The sequence below is a fragment of the Leptodactylus fuscus genome, chromosome 9 (assembly GCF_031893055.1).
Source record: "Leptodactylus fuscus isolate aLepFus1 chromosome 9, aLepFus1.hap2, whole genome shotgun sequence".
Lineage (NCBI taxonomy): Eukaryota > Metazoa > Chordata > Amphibia > Anura > Leptodactylidae > Leptodactylus > Leptodactylus fuscus.
The window spans coordinates 21,713,277-21,738,567 of NC_134273.1; the positions used below are offsets into that span (position 1 = coordinate 21,713,277).

Consider the following 25,291-nt stretch of genomic DNA (forward strand, 5'->3'; position numbering starts at 1 on the left):
TTTCAAATCTTCTGGGCATGCGCAGTCGGCTGCGCCATCGGGTCTTGGGCAGAGCTGTCTGCGCATGCCTGGGCCATAAGAAAATGACCGCTTACACAGTAATCTGGTGTAAGCGGCCATTTTCTTGTGGCCCGGGCATGCGCAGTCGGCTCTGCCTGAGGCCTAGAAGATTGAAACCCAGGACAGAAGAAGACACAGGGAGAGGGCGTTCCAGAAGAAGATGGAGGCGGCGCTGGAGAGTTCTCTGGCAGCATTGGGGACGCCCCCAGTGCTGCGAGAGAACTCATTTGCATACCGAAGAAAACCTGGATTTTTACCGAACAGCAGCGCGGAGAAGACATCTAAAGGTAGGAGAAGGATAGCCTTTCCTAAGGCTATTCCTACGTGTTGGGGAGGGAAAAAAAAAAAATAAAATAAGGTATCCAATGATAGGATCCCTTTAATGGCACAACCCCTTAGGGAAAAACAAACAAACAAACAAAAAAAAACAACAGTTGTGTCCTAGTGGGATGTGCCAAAATGATTAGACACAAGTCTTAATAATTTTGCCTCTTCTTGGGAAATCCTTGTGCCTCGAGCTGGAATCTACACAAGCTATGGATGTACCCGGTACAAATCAAGTCAGGTCTTAAGATCTGTCATGCCTGATGCAAATGGGGGGACGTCACAATTTCTGGCACAAAATTTTTTCCAGAGGATGGAGGATGTGATAAAAGAAGAGTGACAAAAAGATTAAAGTGTGCCCCTGTACACCAAAAGTTTAATACAAAGTCAGACAACCAATAGGTGGTGTAAGGTTTCTGTCTAAAGAAAGACCCCGTGATATACAGCGCGAGCCACTTTAATATATTTACTGCATCCTTACACTGCCTAAATATTACATGGGATTAGTAAATCTGCCTGGTTACTCTTGTAAAACATTCAGAAATAGATTTTTCCAGCCCAAATTACACCAAAAGCTGGGACCTAACCTTCCAAAAGTCACAGTAAGCAATGACCTCATATATAATGGCATTACTGATACATACACATATCTTGTGTTATGTTTATTGTATAGGGGCTACGTAGTCCATGTAGCAAAACCAGTGACGTACCTTTGGCATCATCAGAGCCGGACGCCAGAAGTTTGGGGTCCATGAGGTTAAAATCCACGCTCCAACATCTCTTTTCATGTTCCTGTTTTGCAAGAGAAATAAAGCTGTGACTGATGACATTCACCAAGACAGCGCAACATACGGACTCTATACGGTGACCTATAGGGAGAGTGCGGAGCTCCTACTATAAGGGGCTTCCATGTCGCACCTTCATATATTGTCATTTCTTGTTCTGGTGGATATTTTTATAAAGGATGTTCATGGTAAAAAACTAAGTTACTGATGGTGTGTACTGAGAAAACGACTGAAAACCAACATGGCCGCACGTCAAGGGCACTCATGGGACTCTCCAACATAACTGGGAAAATTTATCGATAAAACAGCCAAAATATAAAAACATTTCTTAAAGGGAACCTGTCAATATAAATGTCAAATCTGCAGGCAAGAAATGTAGAGCAGGAGGATGTGAGCAGAGTAACAGGTTTGCATAGGAATATTCTGCACAACTTGTAAATTATCCGGGTAAATCTCAGCTCATCCTTGGCTTAGTAGTCCAATGGGCGGTCCTACTTCATGTATTTCACCAAGCATTACTGAATTCTTTGAAAATAAATAAGCATTCAAACTAAAGAATTATTGCTTCGTGGTGGGATCTTTTTCATTTCATGACGGACAGCAATACCTGCAAGACGGCGCAAACCGATGCTGCCAAATCACTGAGTAGGACCGCCCACTGGACTCCTAAATCCGCAACTGACCAAGCTTATTGTAGGTTTTGATACATCATTCGTATCAAAACATACAATAATATTTGTAGACAATACTAAATATGGAATAAAATAATATGTTTAATGGGGGTGGCCATCTAGTCTCTACTCTTCACAGCATTTAGTGGTATGCTTTACAGCAGTCTCATGGCTACAGATAGCAACTGAGTGAGTTGACTCATTGAGATCTATGGATGGGCCCAGAACGTAGATAAGCTATAACGCCATCTATGGTTAGCAATGGATGCAATGTTGGGTCCGTGCTATTATCTATAAAGCTGTTATCTTCTATTGTAATCTTGTCTGTGATGGAAATGGGGTGACTGCTGAAAAGAACGCCTCTACCGAATAGGCAAGTGTCAGTCTATTGTAAGATTTAGCACCATTCTAAACTATAAAGTGAAAAAAGAAAAAAAAAAAAAAAAAAAAAAAAAGCAAAAATTCTTAAATCTGTTTATCATAAAAACTTGGCATAAATAGGCCATTTTAATAGACTGCTTTCATTCATGCCCCCCAAGTGAGCGCCCCTACTATTCGGTACATGTGAGGTCAGTCTGTTCTACAGACTTCGACCCATTAGAAAGAAGCAGGGAATAAACAATGGGAATATTTTTTGTTCTGCCTGCACAGACTTTACCACCGACAGTTCCGACTTTGTATTTCAATATAAAAGGAATGCAAAGAATAGGGACAAAAAAAAAATAAAACACCACAAGCGAAAATATTCAGGTAAAACAAAACAAATACTGCGGCGTGCGTCCTAGCAAAAGATAGGTTTTCTCCCCGGGGGCCTATAAAGTGGCAGCGCTAGAGCGGTGGCGTGACAATTTCGCACTGGAAGCGGAGGAGGAGGAAAGGAGCCATAGACATTTGCAGATTGCGTTACCTGGTATACTTTGGATCTTTGCCCTGTAAAGCCGTCCCAGAGAATCACCGTCCCTTCGTAATCGCTGCTGGCCAGTAGGTTTTTGTGGTAACTGCTCCAGCTTATACAGCTGCAAAAGATAAAAATATATTACAGCTCAGAATCAGAAGGGCGAGGAGTCAATCTCGTACCCATGGGGGTGCCCACAAACTCCACACCTGACTCATTCCATACACTGTGTGCCCCTTCTGTAGGGGACCACAAAACGGCATCGCGTTCATTCCCGAGCCGTGAGAGATTTCTAAGCTGAAGATCGTCCCGAGGTGGTCTTTATTGTTAAATAATGGAGTTCTTAAGAGGATATTGGGGAGGGGGGTTTGGATGGTAAACTGGCATCTTCCCTATGGACCTCATTCTTGTTGCAGGTCTTTATTCATTTTTCGGAGGATGGCGCCTCTACCATTGGTGTTAGGAATCCTCACAGGGAAACGGAACGTGGACGACATTATGTGTCGCAACACGCAATTAGGTTAATTAACGGATCTGAATGGGGCCAGTGCAGTGATGATGGCGATGTCTGTGTAAAGACAGCCCCCAGCGGAAACCATACAGGCTGTCTGACTCAAAGAGGTTGTCAGGATTTGGATATTTGTTGCTGTGGTTGTCGTTACTACTTACCCAGCACAGTGCCGCACATGGTATAGTGGCTGTGCTTGGTACTGCAGCTCAGTTAAAGGGATCCTATCATTTACACACAATTTTTTCTAGGTACCACTTCGGAATAGCCTTAAGAAAGGCTATTAGTCGTGCCCTGTGGGCATTCGCAGTCTGCTCTGCCCAAGGCCCGAGGCCTAGAAGTTACAAGCCACCGCCGGAAGAAGAGGCTGAAGATGACGCTGCTAAAGAAGATGGAGGTGGAGAGTTCTCTTGCAGCATTGGGGACGCCCCCAGTGCTGCGAGAGAGCTAATTTGCATACAGACAAGAACCAGGATTGTAGGCAAACAGCGGCACAGAGAACACAACGAAAGGTAGAAGACGAATAGCCTTTCTTAAGGCTATTCTGACGTGGTACCTAGAAATAATAGTGTGTGAATGATAGGATCCCTTTAAGGTACTGGGCAGCACCAATGAATGAGGAGCTCGAAATCATAATCTGGGTGGATGCAAGGAACAAAGTAAAGATCTACGCAGTATGGATGATCACAGCGTCCCCTGTTGCCTGCGATGTTGTGCCATATAGAGCAGTGATACAAGTACATTGTTAAAGGGGTTTTTGGGATTGTAACCTGGTCAAGCTATCCTTAGGATAAGTCATGAATATCACATTGGCGGGGGTCTGACATCTGGAACCCACACAGCTGCCTGAAGAGATTGCAGGGTTTAGACGAGCGCTGTGGTCTCATCAATGAATTCCCGTGTCTACATGCTATAGTGGTTGTGTAGGACATTGCATCTCAACTCCAGTTATAGAAGACCTCTCACCACCTCCACCAATATAAGGTCTTGGCATCTGTGAATAGTAGCTGCTCCACTGATTCTAGCATAGTTGGAACTTTCTCTCTAGCCCCCACCATTCCCTAGCCATCAATAACTGATAGTTTTGGTGCCTGATGTGCTATGTAAGCTCTGTACTGTCAGAAGGGCGGAGTCAGGGAGGGGGTGTGATTTGAACATCCAATCAGAGTCAGTCAGAGCTCAGAATCCCACCCCTTGTCTGTCCTGCCTGACACCGCCTTCCTCACAGTACAGAGGCTAAATAGAATATCAGGCACCAAAACTAACAGCACTGATTGCTCAGGAATGGTGGAGGCTAGAGAAAAAAATTCCAACTGTATCAGAATCGTTACATGGTTTGGTGCACAGGCAATTCTATATACTGCTGGAAAGCCGACAGTGCGCTGAATTCAGCGCACCGTCGGTTTTTCCGACCTGTGCCCCGGGTGAAGAGCTAGTGGTGCCGGTACCGTAGCTCTTCACAGTCAGAAGGGCGTTTTTGCAGCGCTATTGGCGCTGCTTGTACAGAAAGACGGCCCTGACAGAGTTTCAGAAACGCCTTTATGACTGTGAGGAGCTACGTTACCGGGACCGCTAGCTCTTCACACGGGGCACGGGGCTGATGATGCGCTGAATTCAGTGCACTGTCGACTTTCCAGCAGTATATAGAACTGCCTGTGCCCCAAACCATGAAAGATCCTCTTTAAACGACTGAGGCTTTGTTGCAATTTCGCACACTGCCATTGGATAGGTGTGAAGCAGTTTTTGTAACTACAAATCTATAATTTTCTTTAAAAACTGAAACAAAGGAATCCAGCCTGAGATAATAAACATCCTCTCTACTTTCAAGGGGACAAAAGACCTTTGTTTTTGAATGGAAGACTAAAGCAGCGACGATGTACTGACCCCTAAAACGTTCAATTAAGGTTGATAAACGAAGTGACATCACCGGAGGCGACTCGCACAATGTGCGGAGAGACGAAACCGGTTTTAATGAAAGCACCTGGATTAAAGTTTTATGGTAGGAATCAGTCATAATGATCACTGGGCTGGGATTCAATGCCGTCCGACCACCCTTGATATGTGGTCTAACATCTTTGAAAGTCAGAAATCGCAACACATAAAGCACTCCGACGTCTCACTCCAGGCAGGGCTTTATAACCAGCCAAGTACAAAGTCAAGGAAACCGCCACTGTGAGAAGGAACGTTGCCGAATTTCAGTCTCTGAAACAGACAAATGAGTTATCAGTCGCCTGTATTGTGTACAGTTTTACGCTTCCACACATCAATCCCCCCCATTCTTTTGTCAGGGAGAGGCGTCCAGCTGAATGCCGCGTGCCCCCGAAACCGGGATGCAAGGATTTTTATTTTATTTATAAAAAATCAGCATTGTTAGGAATTTTTTTTTTTTTTTTTTAAAAAAAAGGTTCTTTTTTGAATTGTATGCAAGGACAAACGTTCATTTTTTTTTTCATTTGATGCAATGGCGCAGTCATCTCGTCTTCTCTAGGGATTTATAATACAAAGTATAATAAGACCAGACATGTGGGATCCGCAGTCGTGACAATCCTCACAGGGACGTCGCCCAATTCCATAATAATGTCCACACGCTGCCATATTTTCAGGCATTCCCTTGTGAGCGGGCGCTGATGGCATTCAACCCACTTTTTATCGCAAAAAAAAAAAAAAGTACACCTTTAAAGGGGCTCTATCAGCAAAATCATGCTGCTAGAGCCCCACATATGCGTGCATAGCCTTTAAAAAGGCTATTCAGGCATCGGTAATGTTATATTAAACTACCCCCCCGTTTTAAAATAATAACTTAAAAAAGAATGTTCTCTACTTACGGAATGTGCACCCTGGGCGGGCATTCTGGGTGTGTCTTCATCTTCTTCCCTGCCTCTTCTTCCTCTGACGTCTTCGGGTCCCGTCCTCCTCCGGCGCTTGCTCGCAGACACTGATAAAAAAAAAATAGCTTGGGCACATGCGCAGTAGCCGTAGTAGAAGCCGCGTGCTACTGCGCATGCGCCCGGGCTATTTTTTTTTTTTATCAGTGTCCGCGAGCAAGCGCCGGAGGAGGACGGGACCCGAAGACGTCAGAGGAAGAAGAGGCGGGGAAGAAGAAGACGGCGCACCCTGAATGCCCGCCCAGGGTGCACGTTCCGTAAGTAGAGAACATTCTTTTTAAGTTATTATTTTAAAACGGCGGGGTAGTTTAATTTAACTTTTACGGTGCCTGAATAGCCTTTTTAAAGGCTATGCACGCATATGTGGGGCTCTAGCAGCATGATTTTGCTGATAGAGCCCCTTTAAGATGTGACTGATACCGTATCCAGAAGGCCACCTTAAAGGGGTTATCCCAATCAATCATTCTCATACCCAATGTCCTGACATAGCAAAATGCGGTTTTCCAGACTTTGCGGATGACCGATTCGGCTTGAAGAGGCCACGGCGTTCAGATGAGCGCACGGTGCCACGCGTGTACAGCGGGACTGAGCAGCAAACAGGCCATGTGACCAACAACGGAGACATCATAGACAGTGATGAATAAGGGGAACACAGGAATCGCCGTTACCACGTGAAACCTGATTCGGAGGTGTTGAGCCCCTGCTGATCTTTAAATTGATGGTCTATCCGAAGGAAAATCCCTTTAATGCAAATAAAAAGTTGAAGTAGCTTATTTTTGTGGTTTGGTGGTTTCCTTGTGTACCCCTTGGGGATGATGATAAGGGAAGGCGCTAGACAAAATTAGTCTCCTTCCCCCTCTGGCAACTGATAATGTAGTCACTATTTAGGGCAAAAAGTATTTAAAAATAACAAAACAAGGCCACTACACGTCCTCATAAGAGCAAATGGCACTCCCCATTCTGGAAGACCCAGCTGCACAATATCGTTTGAACAGACACCATGCAATACCACATTTTTCCTGTAGTGGCCAGTGTAGAAAAATAGTCATCTTCAGCTGATCGCCCCGAACCTGCCGAGATCTTTACAGAGTTGTCTTTTAGAGAAGAAGGTAACGACATGATACCCTTCATTTGACATGTGCCAAAAGTGAGATATTTAACAAAAAGGCAGATTTTCGCTTCCTATAAGAAGTTAGTGTCCCATAACAAGTCACTGGGGTCCTCAACAAATTCATGGTGGGGGCTGCTTGTATGACCCCTGCTCGGGCACAGACCAAGTAGATAGAATTTAGATGTCGGGTGAGCATCTTCTCTCCGGCCGAGGCAGCATTTTCTTCTCATTTCTGGGAGAGCGACTTTAATCATAAAAAATAAGTGACAAATCCAATGAACTGCAGGAAAACTGGATGGGGAGGAAATTGGGAAAATTGCTGTAAAGTAACTACAGTCAATAAAACTGCTCAAACATGTGCAACGAAGGGTGTAATTATGACGGACAAGAGGAACACATGGCAAAATAGAAGGGGCCACGGACAAGGGGATAAACTGCATCACTCAAGTGTTTGTCCACCTACAACAAGTCCCGTAATTACACCCGTGTGCACACAGGCACTCACAAAAGAAAATCACTGGTCAGAGCCAGCGGGGATGATAATAACTTCTACAATCTGATTGTCCTGCTATAAAGCAAATACCAAACTGAACGTATGGAACTGGAAAAGGATCAGCTTTAGATGGAAGAATAAAAAAAGCCATATTGGTTGAATTAAAGGGGTTATACCAGCCTTAAAGGGATCCCATCATTGGATACCCTTTTTTCTGACTAACACGTAGGAATAGCTTTAAGGGCCCATTCACACGGGCACAGAGGGAGCGGATTATGGCGCGTCATCCAGGTCATAATCCACCCCCTCACAATGGTGGTCTATGGAGACCGCTAGCGTTCTTTTTTCCACTAACAGCATGATGCCTCTAGTGGAAAAAAAGAAGCGAGCCGCCCTTTCTTCAGGCAGCAACCTCCGGAGTCAGCCCCTTCATTTGAGCCGACTCCGGAGGGGGAAGCTGCGACCGCGACAGTCGTGGCAGGTGGGTTTTGACCTGAGAGTGACGCAGCTCCCCGCGTCACTCTCTGTGCCAAAATTCGCCCCACCGTCCCCAGTGTGAACTACCCGTAAGAAAGGTTAGTCTTCTCCTACCTTTAGATGTCTTCTCCGGGCCGCCATTCGGTAGAAATCCGGGTTTTCGTCAGTATGCAAATGAGTTCTCTCACAGCACTGGAGGCGTCCCCAATGTGAGAGAACTCTCCAGCGCCGCCTCCATCTTCTTCAGGAACGCCCTCTCCCTGTGTCTTCTTCCGTCCCCGGGTTTTAATCTTCTAGACCTCGGACAGAGACGACTGCGCATTCCCAGGCCATAAGAAAACACACAGTAAGCTGTTGTAAGAAACCATTTTCTTGTGTCCTGGGCATGCGCAGTCAGCTCTGCCCAAGGCCTAGAAGACTGAAACCCAGGATGGAAGAAGACGCAGGGAGAGGCCGTTCCAGAAGAAGATGGAGGCGGCGCTGGAGAGTTCTCTCGCATTGGGGACGCCCTCAGTGCTGTGAAAGAACTCATTTGCATACTGACGAAAACCCAGATTTCTACCGAATGGCGGCACGGAGAAGACATCTAAAGGTAGGAGAAGAATAGCCTTTCTTAAAGGGGTTGTCCCATCACAAGGATCCTATCTATACTGCTAGTTTATGTGGATTTAAGACTTTTCCTAAATGCATTGCTTTATCAAAACGGCTTTGTTTGGCCGCTATCTTAATTTATTCACTTCATTGTTTACACTCCTTTTTTATGGCCCTTGGGATTATCTGCTCATTTGTCAAGTGATGTAGCTGCCTGCTCTCAGAGGGAGAGGGAGGGGCTGGGAGCAGCTCTGAGCTATTTGTGTCTGATAAGTAGCGGAGCTTCTCAGATAGGCGAGGTGAGAGCTCTGGGATTTCTGAGCTGTTATCAGTTGGTTTAATTGAATTTGGCTGATAAGGGCTGAGATAGGGAGTCCATTACCTCTGTAAACTGACTCAAATCCAGCCCTGCTACATCAGCTTCACACTGTGGTAATTAATTTACAACCAATCCCCTGCAAGTGAAACCCGCCCACCTATGTGCCGAGAAAAGCAGGAAGTGAAGAGAGAACCAGTGTCATGGGAATACCCCTTTAAGGCTATTCCTACGTGTTAGGGAGAAAAAAAAGGGTATCCAATGATAGGATCCCTTTAAAGGGAACATATCGCCATTGTATTTTCTGCACATTATTATGGAGGCGGCCATGTTGCCTGATCTTACACTCTGCTCTGTTAGATATCTCATGGTCATAGGTAAAAATAGTCTAGAGTCAACTCATTCGAGTCTTCGCGAGAGTTTTATAGACATGTTCTGATCGGGGAAGGAATGTGACATCTCTAGTCCGTAGTACATGCAATGAGAAGGTTACTGACAAAGGCGTTATCTTCTAATGTAATCCCGTCTGTCTGGTCTGTGATGTAAATAAGGTAACTGCTGCAAATCCTCTTTCCTCTCTCTTCCGTTTTTCCTTAGCTGCCATGGACTCCTAGTATATCTTCTCTTTTCAGCTTACCGTATTTTCCGGACTATAAGGAGCACATAAAAACCTACGATTTCCTCAGAAATCGTAAGTGCGCCTTATAGTCCGGTGCGCCATATATATGGATGGAAGCGGCGGCAAAGTCTGCGTGCCGCTTCCATACATACATAAAAGGCACCGTAAGGGTGCATTCACACTACGGAACACCAGCGTGCATCACAGCCGTACACGCCGGCGTTACAGCAGGGCTGCCGAACACTTCCCATTCATTTCTATGGGAGCCGGCATGCGAGCGCTCCCCATAGAAATGAATGGAAAAAAAGCAGTCCATTCATTTCTATGGGGAGCGCTCGCATGCCGGCTCCCATAGAAATGAATGGGAAGTGTCCGGCAGCCCTGCTGTCACGCCGGCGTGTACGGCTGTGATACACGCTGGCGTTCCGTAGTGTGAATGCACCCTTAAAAGTTATATTAAACTACCCCCCCGTTTTAAAATAAAACCCTGAAACAGAATGTGAAACTTACCGAACGGTGCAGGGTGGGCGGGCATTCAGGCCTCCTCTTCCTCCGATGTCCTGACCACTTCCTCCGGCGCTTGCGAACTGATAATGGCCTGGGCACATGCGCAATATCATAATGCTTCTACTACGGCTACTGCGCATGCGCCCAGGCCATTATCAGTTTGCGAGCGCCGGAGGAGGAGGACGGAACATTGGAGGAAGAGGAGGCCTGAATGCCCGCCCACCCTGCACCGTTCGGTAAGTTTCACATTCTGTTTCAGGGTTTTATTTTAAAACGGGGGGGGTTATTTTAATATAACTTTTACAGTTGGGCTCTATCAGCATGATTTTGCTGATAGAGCCCCTTTCACTCCTCGCCTGCCGAGCGCTTCCAATAGAAGCGGCTGGCACGCGGGGGATTAAGCGGCCGCTGGCAAAGTCTGCCTGCTGCCGCTTTCAATAACATATAATGCGCACCGGACTGCGCCTTATAGTCCGGTGTGCCTTATATATGAACCGAGACGGACTATAAGGCGCTCATGGGCAATGCGCCTTATAGTCCAGTGCGCCTTATAGTCCGTAAAATACGGTATATGTGTCTACGTCTGTAATATATTACTCTGTATTATCCTGTGCATATTACTATGCTGCTGTAACATGCTGAAATTTCCCCAATGTGGGACTATTAAAGGATTATCTTATCTTATCTTAAATAAAAGCCCAAAGACATTGGGACACATTCCCAAAAAATAACTCAGTTCCCAGAACGCGTGTCTCTTATCCTCATAGCCAATCGGTGGCCTCCATGGTTACATGCAGGTCCGTGAAGAGACCCAAGATGCTAATGCAGGTGTCCTTTGTCGGATTCTAACCCAGGACCCCAGCCCTGCAAGACAACACTACCTACTATTCAACATGGGCCCGGCAAGGTCTGAACCTTATTCTGACACCTTCCATCTCAATCCACGGTGACAAATTTCCCCTGGAAGCAGAAAAACGAGGAGTTGTCTGCTATAAGGCCAACGCTGGGATAACACAGTTAATGAATGACCTCTCCGAGCCCGCACCGCTCCCATATCTTGTACATTACATTTGTTGGTCACTTTCCAGCATTTTAATAAGGTATCAGCAGCATCTGTCCTGTCTCCAAGTGAACTGATGGATTTGATGAACTGGAAGAATAATGGAGATCTTCTCAATATTCACAGTGGACACCTACGCGGTGACCTCCAATTACACCAGACAAGGTTAAGAGACGCAGTATGTTAACACAGCTACAAGAAGAGCGGCCGACCGGCCCAAATACAGAGCGGTGAGATTAGTCTGTGGACCCCAAATTCTTTCAGGTGTACCTCTGATCTTTAGAAAAAAATTCTGACCTCCCCTAGTTCTCCCATATGCGGTAAGCGTGACCGCTGGGGCCACCAATTGTTAGCTGGAGGGGAACTGGTGATGATATCTTATACTGAAGACCTACCCTTAGAATAGATCACCAGATGGGTGGGGGTCCTACGCCAAGCTGTTATAAGAGGCCACAACACTTCACAGGCCTGTGATGGCACAGTCAGGAGTCACATGGCTTGTTTGCATATCAGTCCCATTCAATAAATGGGGCTGAGCTGCAATACAAGCTATATAAAAATAGGGCGTCCTACCGTGTAATCGATAAAGAGACTACAGCGATCAGATATCAATGACTATAGGATAACAACTACAGTTAAATGTCAGGACGTGAACAGGTTTTTCCAGGGACTACACAGTGACCTGCAGCAAGCACCTATCTCCTCCACCCATATGTACCGCCACGCTATTTTATCCTGAATGTTTCTATGCTCTGGTGGCTACAACAGGAGGTGGAGGAATGCCATACAAAACGAAAATGAAGTGTATTTCCCCAGGGACCTTGCTGTGAATAAGAGATTGGAAAGAGACAGGGGATAAATTTGTTCAGGAAGCAGGTGAAGAGAATGGGTGATCCAGCTGGTCTATGGCAGCGCTCCAAGTACATTGCTGGTACAGAGGAGGCAGTCAGGGCTCAGGGACACAGCTGGCACGCTGCAGATTAGTGCTCAGCACCGCGCTGACGGGAGCGGACATGTATCACGCACCCATCTGAGAGGACACGGGGGGATTGTGCTACGAGTGTTCTCTATACGGAGGACACGCTAAGACTGGGCTCTGCTACACTCTTAATTTAGGACATATGATTATTCACTTTTTTTTTTTTAATCACTTTTGGACTTTATGTTAAATGAGAGAAGAACGGAGAATGTGAAAAGTCTGGATATAGAATTTAAGTGAAGTGATGGCTCCCAAAACACTGAATAAATACACCCTATGGCTCTTTTGCATTTACTGCAAGCACAGGAAAAGCTGCTGTTGCAACGGATACATAGATCCCTGCGTGACGGCCATTAACAATATACGGTCAAGCTTTCCACTGTGGTGTCTGCCTGATGAAGGCCAAGTTGCACACTGTATGAAGCAGCCTCTTTACAATAACTGAGGCCCTGTTCACACTTGGATCAGTCTTACAGCCCCAGGCAGACCCCAATGACACAGGGAGGTCTTTCAGGTTCACTTGTGGTGTCCTCGTGTCACCATTCTGCCTGTAATATCCGGCAGGACTGTCAGTCAGAGGCTCCCGAGTCAAGAGGACGTCTCATCATACATATAATACATGTGTGACTATGCGAATCCTGACAACTTGTGCCAAACGTCACTGGAAGGAGGCAGTACATGTAGGGACATCCGTATGCAAACACCAAAGTACCCTTACCCATAGTCAGGCATTAGCGAGCCCCTATAGAAAACAAGAGCAAATCCTCAGGATGAGTAGGGGTCTCACATCTCCTGCCCAGATTACCCCTGAACATTACAGACTGGGAATGTAACAGAAAATAGGTTTTCCTGGCAAATTACACTGTGGACTAAACCTTGGGATAGCATCATCCATATCAGATCGGTGCAGGTGGGACCCCCAGGACCCTCACACTATCCTCTATGTAGCCATCAGCATCACTTGCCTAGAAAACCCCTATAACAATAATGACCTCTTACCTGATTTTAGAATTGCAAGTCATTTCGTTCTCAGGGTAATGGATGTCCACAGCGTCCTGGATGACCGTGCCATACTCGTACACCTTGATCTTCTTGGTCACACCAGCAATGGCGAAGTAGTCACAGTCTCTGTCAAACTCTATGCTGTGGAAATAAAACCAAGTCATAAAAATATTAATTCTCATGCCAGGACAAAAGGCCTATATACAGGGAGTGCAAAGGCTCAGCATGGACAACGGGGTCAGATCTGTCACCTGCTCAAAAACACTACTTCTTACCATATTACTGTGGGTCTATGTACAGCATAGAGAGGGGTCTCCGGGGCAGGGAACCCAATACAAACCATGGCGGGGAGCTATATACATTTTGACACCAGTGTCTGCAGCAAAGGAAACAAATGGCTGCCTGCTACTACCGGCTATCACAGCTGGAGGCTGCACATTACCAAGATGGTGTCCTTACAAAAAGGGGTAGGCTCACCTGAAGGGCCACATGATACAAACTGTGGGGTAGTTAATAATAAAAAAAAAAAATATATATATATATATATATATATATATATATATATATATATATATTATATTATATTTTATATTATATTATAATATATATATTTATTTTTTTTGTTGTTGTTGTTCTGATCCTGTAAGCATTGAGGCTCTGCGCTTACCCTTGTTAGTAACACCCGTATAATGAGAATTTTACGGACAGCTTCTTCCCATCAGGTCACTAACAACTATAACACCTATGGCCACCTACATACAGATCCCATGGAAACCGCTGCCCACCCACTCACATTAACCTTTCATCTGACACTTGTTACTCTATCGATACAGAATTCTAATGACCACTGCTGCAAAGGTACTACTGAAACGACACTGCATACATGTTAGCACCTCGACTGGTTGTGATACCAAAGACCATAACTGAAACGATCTCAAGATTGCCAGAAGCCTAGAGAAGGGGCCTTGATGGGGGCGCACAGATCCATGGCCATCCTTCTTATTGCGGCACTATCTCCGCTCTGACAGGCCCGGCCACATCTCCAGTGTTCTCCGGACCCCTGAAGGTCAGCGCTACCTAATATAACGGTGTGTTGGCTAGCTGGCGCAGTCTTTATTTTTATGTAACGCTCCCCTCCTCCAGCGCCCCGGCTGAAATGCTCCATTAGCTTCCCATGACACATCATTGCAGTGAGGCTGATTTAGTAGCGGCTCAGGGTGTGAGGAAGAATAATGACAATAAAGGAGGGAGGGGAGGGCTGGACAAGCTTATAAGTAACCTGAAATCCTTCTTAAGACAACATGTCTGCTTGGTGAAAGTGGAGCGGAGGGTGCGGCGTGTAATTCTTCCTCCATGTCCACCGCAATTTCTTTCTAGCAGGGTGGTAGGGCCATAAGTTACTGTGATGGAAGGGGAGATGACGGCCGCTTGGTAACTAATGGGGCTGCACTGTAGAATGCATCCTGATCATGGCGCAGAGCGTGTGCGAAGGTGAGGTATTACTGCAGGGGCCGGCAATACACAATACAGCACAGATATACATGGTAAAAACGGATGCAAAGAGCCGCGCCACTTTTATTAAGTGCTTGAGACACACGCTTTGCACCTCACTAGACAATAGCATGCCGTCGGGCTAACACCACGTATTTAGGTCCTGATTTTGACGCGGGAAGCGTGTCAGAATCAGGACCAAAACGTGCCTGCCGCGGCTAGCTACAACTGTCGCAGCTACCGACAGTCGCGGCTTCTCGCTCCAGAATAGGCCCAAATGAACAGGCCTAGTCCGGAGGGATTGTCTTGACGCGGACGCACCGCAGCAATTTCTGCTGCAGCAGACGCCTCAACAAAGAGCAGCTCGCTCGCGGAAAAAAAGATCGCTAGCAGTCTACATAGACCTCTATGGTGAGGGGGCAGATTTTGCGGTAGATTCCGCGCCAAAATTTACAACTTGCGCAAAAGAGGTTTGCCCTAAGTGGAGTCTCCCCGTGCCAAGAAGTTTTAGGCTTAGGCCCCACATTGCGGAAACACAACTTCTTTTGCTGCAGATTTTGCTGCGTTTTTTGGAGCGACTGCAAAAGGACTGGGAAATATATAGGAAATTCTTATTTGTCTCCCTTCTGCTCCACCCACTCCTGACTGTCGCGGCTTTCCGCTCCGCAGTAGGCCCAAATGAGCGAACTTAGCCTGGAGGGTGCTGCCTGAGGCGGACACCGGGGCGGAATCTGCCTGAAGAAAGGGCAGCTCTCTTCTTTTTTCCGTGAGCTGGAACATACCGTGCACATAAAAAAGGAAACTAGTGGTCTGCATAGACCTGAATTGTGAGGGGGCGGATTCTGAGGTGGATTCGGCGTCAAAATCCGCCCCCTCTTGCCGGATCGAGCCCTTAGGCAAGATTTATTCATAGGGTTTTCTCAGCATAAGCACCCCCTAATGGGAGGCTTTTTTCCCTATGCTTTCAATGTGATACACGCATAATACATTGAAAGCATAGGGACAAAAAGCCTCCCATTGATTTCAATGGGGAGCGCACGTATGCCGGCTCCCATTCAAGTCAATGGGAGCTGCTTTTTACGATCAGAATGAGCGCAGAGTTACATCGTGTGAAGGCTCCCTAAGAGCCCAAACCTGGAAAATAACATGGCCTCTTGTGATCAGCTCCTGTATAGCGCCCGCCTTGTACACCTCAATAATAAGGAGCGCTCATATAGAATAACTCAAGAACTTGACCTAAGGATCTGGTAAATGTATTCATGTATTCCCTTTGTGTGCCGCTGTTCACAACAGACTTGAAAACCATGATATAGACGGATCATTGCTCCTCTTAGGATAGCAGCCAGAAGGTGGAAAGGACGTGTGAAGGAACTTACTACACGTCTCTGAATCATTTATGCACTTTAAGATTCTCTTGTATGTTGCCTTACCTCAGTCTCAGGAACCATTATCCAGGTACTGATGAAAAGACAGAAGACTAGCTCAGCAAATTTCTAGAGACAAGGAGGCAGCGGGTAACTTGGAAGAACCTAATAAGACTTCTGCTGAGCCAAGAAGTAAAATCAGGATTGTAGGTCAGATCAGGGAAACCCAGGCAGCACTTACAGGTATACACCCCAAAAGAAGCACGCGCACTTAACTATAGAAGAGATGAGCGAGTAGTATTCGATCGGATACCTCGCTCCCATAGGAATGCGTGTAAGCAGCCGAACACCAAGGGGTTAAGCGCATCGAATATTCACTGCGCTTAACCCCTTGGTGTTCGGCCGCTTACACGCATTCCTATGGGAGCGAGGTATCCGATCGAATACTAATCACTCATCTCTAAACTACAGTACTTTTCTAGCATGTTTCCTGAAATGCGCTGCTGCAAAAACGGAAGAATTGTGCACACAGGACAGCAACGCCACGTAGGTACTGCTGCCAGGACCTTCCACCATCAGGTGTACAGCGGCTCCTCTTTAGGACGAATCCATTTTGGTTTTGGCCTTTTACCTGATGGACGCTTGACTTTCTTATTGTTGACACCCTACACGCCTAAAAGGTCAAGGAATAGCCATCGCTTTGTATTCTGGTCTAAAAAATTGTATGCTGTCCAGGTCAATTTCAGTGATCAAGCAACCATTATTTTTTTGTAGATAGTGAGCCCCATATAGGGATCACAATGTACATTTTTCCCTATCAGTACGTCTTTGGACTATGGGACGAAACACGCAAACATGGGGAGAACATCCAAACTTCTTGTAGATGTTGTCCTTGGCAGTACTCGGACCCAAGACTCCAGCGCTGCAAAGCTGCAGTGTTAACCACTGAGCCACCATGTTGCCCAATCAAGCAACCATTTTGTGGCCACGTACAGCACTTGAAAAGGGGGAAAAATTTCTCTAAAAATTTGGGATTGCATACAATATATGGGATTTGTGTGAGATTCTGTATGATGCCGAAAAAGCCTCTGTGTACCTTCATATAAAAACTGAAGACATGCAGAGGTACAGAGGGATCCCCAGCAGTGGTAGGGGGCGCCTTAGTACAGCCCCATAAACTGGAGTCTTCAGTCATGCTTCACCCCTATGCGGGAAGTTTAGGATGAAGGTTGCAGTTGCTAAACCCGATTTGCTATTTAGAAGTTTTTTAGCACCACCTGGTGGCCACTAAGAGGAGCACTAGTAAAATGTAATTTTTTTTTATAGATAGATAGATATTTTCTTCAATGATCTTGTCTTGTCTGACATCATTTGGAGACTAGCGGTCAGTAGTAGAAGGTCCTTTTTTTTTTTTTTTTTTTTACACGAGTGGATCCGTGTGATGCTCTACGCGAGTTACACTAGACATTGCAATTTAACACAACTATAAGGCAGAAGCTCCGCCCACAGGACTCTTTACACAACCAAATCTAGTTCTGCATTTTGCACTTCAGCATTTAACGGGTTAAACTGGTGGTGGGCTGAATGAAGCCCCCTCCTCTCGGCAATAAATTACGCCATGTACAGTTCAGGTCCTTAGTATCCGTTAATAGTCTCTGCTTCACTGATTCCAGCACAGTTGGAATTCTCTATCTAGTAACCACTGCTCCTGAGAAACAAGTGCAGGTCGTTTTGGTGCCTGATGTGCTATTTAGGCTCTGTACTATCAGGTGGGCGGTGTCAGGCAGGGGGCGTGCTTCAGAGCTCCAATCAGAGGCAGCCAGTGTCAGAGCTCAGAATCCCACCCCTTGTCTGCTCCTGCCTGACACCGCCCTCCTGACAGTGCAGAGACTAAATAGTATGTCAGGTACCAAAACTAACAGCACTGATTGCTCAGGAACGGTGAGGGCTAGAGAAAAAATTCCAACTGTGCTGGAAACAGCAGAGCAGTGACCACTAAATGGTGTAATGAGCTGGACTTGTTGGAGGTGGTGAAAGATTCTTTTTACAGGGAACATCTGTACTGTGAAGGGTTTATTTTCCATTGGAGGTGCCCTTTAATGAAATCTAATTGTTCTCTATGGCCACTGCCAGGGTCACTGCGTTGCTCACTGGCACAGGCAATAATCAAAGTATCCAGCTTTACTTTCTATCATCAGATATCTGAAGTCTAGCGAGATCTTCCATCTACATTAACAACGGTGTCCATGATCCTCTTAGTACGGGGGCTAAAATAAAAACCTAGAACGTCGGACGGCGTAGATTTCATCCGAGTCTGACCTGTAATTGCGACTGCTTAGTATCTAGCAGCTCCGATGACAAGGGCATATGCTGTGGGCACCTCCGCAGCTTGGGCTTCTGTTTACAGTGAAGATGCTTTCTTTGCACAGCTGCTATGAAAGCTGGGGCGCAGCTTGCTCGAGGATATCGTCCATGCACTAAGGCTTTCTAGCTGATAAATACTTAAACTGGAGAGGTTTCTTCCACTGAAAATCCCTCTCGTCGTATCCAGAATTGAAGCCCGGTGACCCTGAGCACATGACGCTGTGGGGCTTAGCCTGGAGAGGTGACCCGGCACATATGTGATTAATACGGCTGTTCCCCGAGGCAGCTCTGTCCTATACAAGGCAAATTAGAGGTCGAACCCCCTGTGGAGATTCGCTGTCTATGACCTTACCCCCACTGTGGGGAACTCTGGTGGATATGAAAGAAAGGACATGAAAGACTGGGAAGTGAATGTCCCTCGCTCTGCTGGGAACCGCCGCTGAAAGTGAAGCGTCCACCTGAGTCTGGGGCTCTTTACCATCCTCGGCTACCGAGTCGGCTTCTAACTTTCCCAGAATACATTAGAATAATCATTCCTTTCAGCGTTTCATCGTTCGGACTGATTTGTGACTGAACATTTACATAAATGCTCTTTTCTATTCCTGAACCTTTACATAAGGGGTAAAGCTGAACTGGAGAATCAATTCGAGAGGGACACTGAAAATTTAACCATTTCCGAGGATTCTTCATAAGGTAGATACGTTGTCCTGATTCAGCTGGTAGGAGGTTCTTAGGGCAATGGTCACCTTAGGCCAGGTTCACACAGGGTTTTTTGGTCCAGAACCTGAGGCGGAGGCCGTCTCTGGTTCTGATCCAAAGTAAGAGTAGCTGCGTCTGGATGCCGATGCACTGCTGATCCAGTCGCTCACTCTGCTCCGGATTAGGCGCAAATGAACGGGCCTAGTTGGGAGTGTTTTCAGGTGGATTTGCAAGGTGAATCCGCCTGAAGAATGAGCATGCCCCGTTCTTTTTTCCCAGAAGCCAGAATGGCTTCCGAAAAAAAGAACTGACTGGCTCCCGTTGATTTCAATGGGAGTCGTCTTTTTGGTCAGGATTTTGAGGTGGATACGGCCTCAAAATCCTGACCAAAATATCCCGTGTGAACTCAGCCTAAGGGCATTAGCACCCACAGTTAGAGGTTATCTACAACGTTTGGGCTCCTGCAAAGTTTAGGCTTCACTTCGTATCGATGTGTAACTATATTAGGCACCACCCCCGGGGTCTACGCCAAAGCCGGTGGGTGCCAGGGTTACATTTAGAGACCTATTTATTTAGAACTGTGGAGTCAGAGTCAAGGACAATTTTGGTGGGAGTAGGAAAAATTTTACCGACTCCAACGCCAAAATAAAATGAATTATATTACACAATTATAGATATTATATGCTTGGATGCATAATTGGAGAAAAAGACTGGACACTTGGATTTCAAATGCCCAATCCTTTTGCTTTCAAAGACATAAGCTGCAACTCACAGGATACACTGGAGATTCCGCACACAGCACACAAAGCAGAGACCAAGAAAGATAGGGGAGTTTGATCATTCTGAAGCAAATTATATGGACTCTATTCAATAGTCTCTTAGATAAAGAAGAAATGGTATCTTTACAGGGGAGGCTTACAGAGGTACAGGGAGAGAAGAGCTGAGAAGGTAAAGGTGCTGGGAGGAATTTGATAGACGCAAATTTAAAGGGGCTCTCCCGAGAGTCTTTACTTTCTTTAGGGGTTTTCAGATGCTGTACCAAGGAATTCCAGGCTGGTTTCAACCTCATAAGATTGAAACCAGCACCCAGTCTACTGAGTGTTATCCCTTCTCGCCAGTGATAGGTAGCTATCTGTGCTATGGGGGCTGGTGGACTATAGTAAAGACATCCCCTATAGCACAAGTAACGCTAGGTTCACACCTGCGTTCTGGTCTCCGTTCTGTGCTTTCCGTCTTCTGCATGCCAGAAGACGGAAAGCACAGACCGGGTCCGGCCGTGAGCGGCGGTGAGCGTTTTCTGCTCTCCGCCGCGACACCGGATTTTTTAATCCGGACACAGAGTACTGCATGTCCGACTCTGTGTCCGCTCTGTTTTATGCAGGAAACGGAAATCTGCAGAACGGACACCGGGTGCAGATGTGAACGAGCCCTGACTGGAACATGGGAGAGGACGTGGATAGACCCTGGGTCTTGTTAGTGGTTCCAATTAAACGACCTGGGGTTAGGTAGAGAATCTAAAAAAAAAAGCACAGTCAGACTCCCTGAAGAACTCCTTAAGGCTGAGGCCCACCTTGCACAAATACAACTTTTTTCGGTTGCTGCTTTTTTGAGCCAACGCCAAGAATGGGTGCAAAAGGGATGAGAAATGCATAAGAAGCTTCCATACTTCTCCCTTCTGGCTTTGGCTCAAAAAAAAAAAAAAAGTTGCATTTTCGCAACGTGGAGCCTTAAGGATATAACGTACAAGATGTCCGACAAAAGGAGAGTAAGCTCTAGACCGGGGGTCAGACTGGGACAGCCGCCCATAACAAAAGGTTGAAAGTTTATGGAAGCAAATGAGCAGAGACTAAATAAACGGCACCCCTAATAGATTACTACGGGGTCACCATTATATATGCAAGAGATTTCCGTCAGTGACATCTGAACTAAACAAGTCACTAAATTCTGAGGACAGGAGACCCCCAGTCAAAATGTTGGGGGGGGGGGGGGGAGAAATAAATCTATACGGTGTGTCTGTCTCCTAGAGAACAAACACCATGAGTACATTGGAAAGTGAAAGTCCGTTCTCGAACAAGTAAAGTGAGTTAATAAAAGTATATGAGACGGAATAATTATATATTCTCGGAAGGCAAAGAGGAAGCCGAAAACAAGCCGGTCTCCATTAATGAGGAGGGAACCTGAAGGCGAATTTACTCCGCGCGACTGGACAATTACTAAGCGAGGTGCAGGCAGATATTTCTGATCTGTAAGCATGTGGAAATAAGACATTAAAAATGATTTTCCGGCTTTCAGCCTACAGTTTTATCCCCTTTAAGCAAAACGTAACGTATTATCTTGCAAAGCAGAGAGGAGCGCGGCTCACAATACACATAGCAATTATCCCATTCTCTCTCTGGCTATACAACATGCAGAAAGTAGCGCTAGGAAGCGACAAAAGATCAGAATTAACTTTGCTGTGTAAAGGCTGGTTACGTTGGTGAAGCTTTTATCAGAAAGACTGTCTCCACCGGTAACATTCTGTTCTCTAAATCCTACACACGTTGTTAGAAGGATATTCGGGGCAGCAATTGTAGAGTTTAAAAGGAGTTCTATGCAAAAAAAAATATTCATATTACTTGGTGATCAGTGGGGGGGGGGGGGGGGGGGGTCCAACAGCAGAGACCCCCGCCAAGCCTGAGAACTGTGGGCGTTTTAAGTCTATGAGAAGTTAGCAATGGTGAACGTAGACGCACCTCTGCTCCACTCATAGGGGGCTGGAAATAGCCAAAGGACAGGACTTGGCTATCGCTGGTGCTTCCATTGCTAATGAATGGTAATGGGCCCTATTTACTTACCGATCTTGGCAGGGGCCAGGATTGGTAAGTGATGCCACGGGCCCCACAAACACCATTATACTCGGGGAGGGGGGGGGTCTTTTCAGACGTCCGAGCATTATGATCGGAGGCCCCGGAGAGGTAAGAGAACATAAAAAAACAGCGTTAATTACCTCTCCGGGCACCAGACAGGCTTAGAGCCTACTTTAGTGATGTCCCTGACATCACATGACCGTAGCCTGCGTCCCGGGTCATGTGACATCCCAGATGTCATTGAAGATGGCCGACACCACCGAGGAGTGCAGCCGAGCCAGGGATAGGTAAGTAACAGTGTTTATGTTGGCACCCCCACCTCGGTCTCAGATTATTATACTCTGGGGTATGAAAAGACCCCAGAGTATAATATTTGTTCATGGATGTCCACAGTGGGGCATAATACTGTGTGCAGGGGCCACTATGGGGCATAACACTGTGTGTAGGGGCCACTATGGGGGATAATACGGTGTGCAGGGGCCACTATGGGGCATAATACGGTGTGCAGGGGCCACTATGGGGCATAATACGGTGTGCAGGGGCCACTATGAGATATAATACTGTGTACAGGGGCCACTAAGATATAATAGTGTGTGCAGGGGCCACTATGGGGCATAATACTGTGTGTAGGGGCCACTATGGGGCATAACACTGTGTGTAGGGGCCACTATGGGGGATAATACTGTGTGCAGGGGCCACTATGGGGGATAATACAAAAGTCAAAAGTTCGACACAGGGCCATGCCATTCCTAGTTACACCACTGCATGAAATATAGCTGTACAGTACATATAGTCAATGAGTGGTTAGCATCTGGTTAGATAACTTTGGGAATATCAACTCTCTTACTGTGTTATGCCCGTACCTCTGTTAATCCTCATAAAAATATATGAATAAACTAGACAACTAGGGGGATAGTATCTGTAAAGTCTAATGCCAACACTGAGTAGGCCATGTCAGACTGTGCAGGTAACACCTAGTTGTCCATTCAGACTGAGGGAAGACTAAACAGTTGAGTCTCTGTTCTGGATCCAAACCCCGTACACGATCAGTCGTCTCTGTCATGTTGCATTGGGCAGAGCAGACTCCATGTCCATTCAGCGATTTTCCTATATGCTCGTATAAAAGGCCACAGGAAAATGGCCAAACGGACAGACGCAGTGGGCTGTGCCCAACGTAACAAGGCCGAGCCGACAGATCAAGTGCGGGACTTAGATCCCGACCAGACGCTCGGTGGCCGATGACGTGGCGGAGAGGAGTCTGCAGAAGAGAGAGGAAGCGTTGGATCTTCAGAAGGGTGCACTCATTGAGCACCGGGAATGCCCCCTTGTGCTTTCTGAAGACTCATTTGTATAAAGAAGAAAACCGAAAATGCTCACAAATAGCAGAGAAAGAAAGGTAGGACCAACATGGGTTTGCGAAAAATAGGTTTCCAATGAGAGAATCCCTTTAAACTACAGATACGCGGCGTAGAATTGCAAGAAACAATCTCACTAAAATCTTGTATTTTTCCAACTTTGCAAAGATGCGAAACAGTTCCGAAGGTTTCCACTTCCATCCATCTGCTCGCTATGATACACAAGACGAGCCGTATACATATATATTCTTTACTGTACTAACAAGGCATGAAACAAGTGTCGGGATCAGGGCAACAACAGATGGGAACTTATTAGCGGAATAAAACATCTTGGAGTGGCAGTCTTACATGGGAACTTATTAGCGGAATAAAACATCTTGGAGTGGCAGTCTTACACGAGGAGACAATTCTTGTTAAGATGCAACATTGATTCCTTTTCTTGCAAATAAATCTCTGCCCGTCACTTCTGCAACTTCAGTGCTGACCCTCCACTTTTCGCGGGAGATCAAGGTTGGATACATCAAAGGCTCCTGACACAAACTCGAGCGTCAGGAAGCTTTCTGCTGGCTACTGACAAACTTATTTCAGAAGCGCTGACTTGTAACCATTGAGGCCTGTTTACTCTGGCAAGGCTTTGTACAAGGAGTGATCTGTGTACTGTACAAGCCGCTCCAGAATAAATCTAGAACGTGATCCTGTGGAGTAGTCACTCAGTGGCTCCAGTTCTAGAAAGGCAAAGAACACCCAAGCAAGCCGACCAAAAGACAGAACTACTGACTTGGGCTCTGTACACACAACTATATAGTTTGTCAGTCCCAAATCAAGTTTTCAGACAGATAGCCTAGTACTGTGATGGCGAATCTATGGCACAGGTGCTAGAGGTAGCACTCAGAGCTCTCTCTTTGGGCACCCATCCGTGGTACAGATTATACTGTATGAGGGCTACTGTGGAGCAAATTGTATTATGTGGGGGCCACTGTGGAGCAGACTATACTGTGTGGGGGTCACTGTGGAGTAGATTATACTGTGTGGGGGCCACTGTGGAGCAGATTATACTGTGTGGGGATCACTGTGGAGCAGATTGTACTGTGTGGGGGTCACTGTGGAGTAGATTTTACTGTGTGGGGGCCACTGTGGAGCAGATTGTACTGTGTGGGGGTCACAGTGGAGCAGAAAGCTCCATAAAGCCCCACTTGTATGACCATATTTTGCAGGTCTGTAATTGTGGATCCACACAGTATTAAGGTTAAATTGCTGTATTGGCACTTTGTAATAAATTAGTGGGTTTTGGGTTGCAGTTTGGGCGCTTGTTCTCTAAAAGGTTCTCCATCACTGGCCTAGAATAGGGGACCAACACCCAGACCCCACACAGATCAGCTGTTGCAGCAGCCGCAGGATGCCAGAAGCTGGAATTGAAATGGAGAGTACGTGCAGCATCGCTGCTTTTTATGTAACAGGAGTGGAGCTGCAGCCTCATCCACGGCGTAGTGTAAGCGCCTATCACTTGAACAGGAGCCGTGCTGCATGCTCTCCCCACCCACTAGCAGGAGCCTGCTGCATGCTCTTCCCACCCACTAGCAGCAGCCTGCTGCATGCTCCTCCTACCCACTACCAGGAGCCTGCTACATGCTCCCCCCACGCACTAGCAGGAGCCTTCTGCATGCTCTTCCCACCCACTAGCAGCAGCCTGCTGCAATAGCTGATCTGCGTAGGGTACAGGCGTTTGACTCCTGTTGGATATCAATATGAAAAAAAATATATATCAATTTGGGGCCAGAAAACCCTTTAACGTCTAGCATAATGACCCATTCATTCCTTATTACCCCACACAGACATCGGCGTATTATGATCCATGTATGGGTCTGCAAACCTAAAGGAAAACCAAAGGA

General features: G+C 46.4%; 1 protein-coding gene across 1 annotated transcript in view; it reads right to left on the minus strand.

The window, feature by feature from the left end:
- The window catches only part of COP1 (COP1 E3 ubiquitin ligase), a 133,656-nt gene that overhangs the window by 63,391 nt on the left and 44,974 nt on the right, over positions 1-25,291 (minus strand). Inside the window, exons 12-14 of the mRNA XM_075287108.1 lie at positions 13,281-13,424; positions 2,748-2,856; positions 1,095-1,176 (exon numbers count right to left, since the gene is read on the minus strand). Coding sequence (XP_075143209.1) covers positions 1,095-1,176; positions 2,748-2,856; positions 13,281-13,424 — 335 coding nt within the window. The remainder of the gene's footprint in view (positions 1-1,094; positions 1,177-2,747; positions 2,857-13,280; positions 13,425-25,291) is intronic.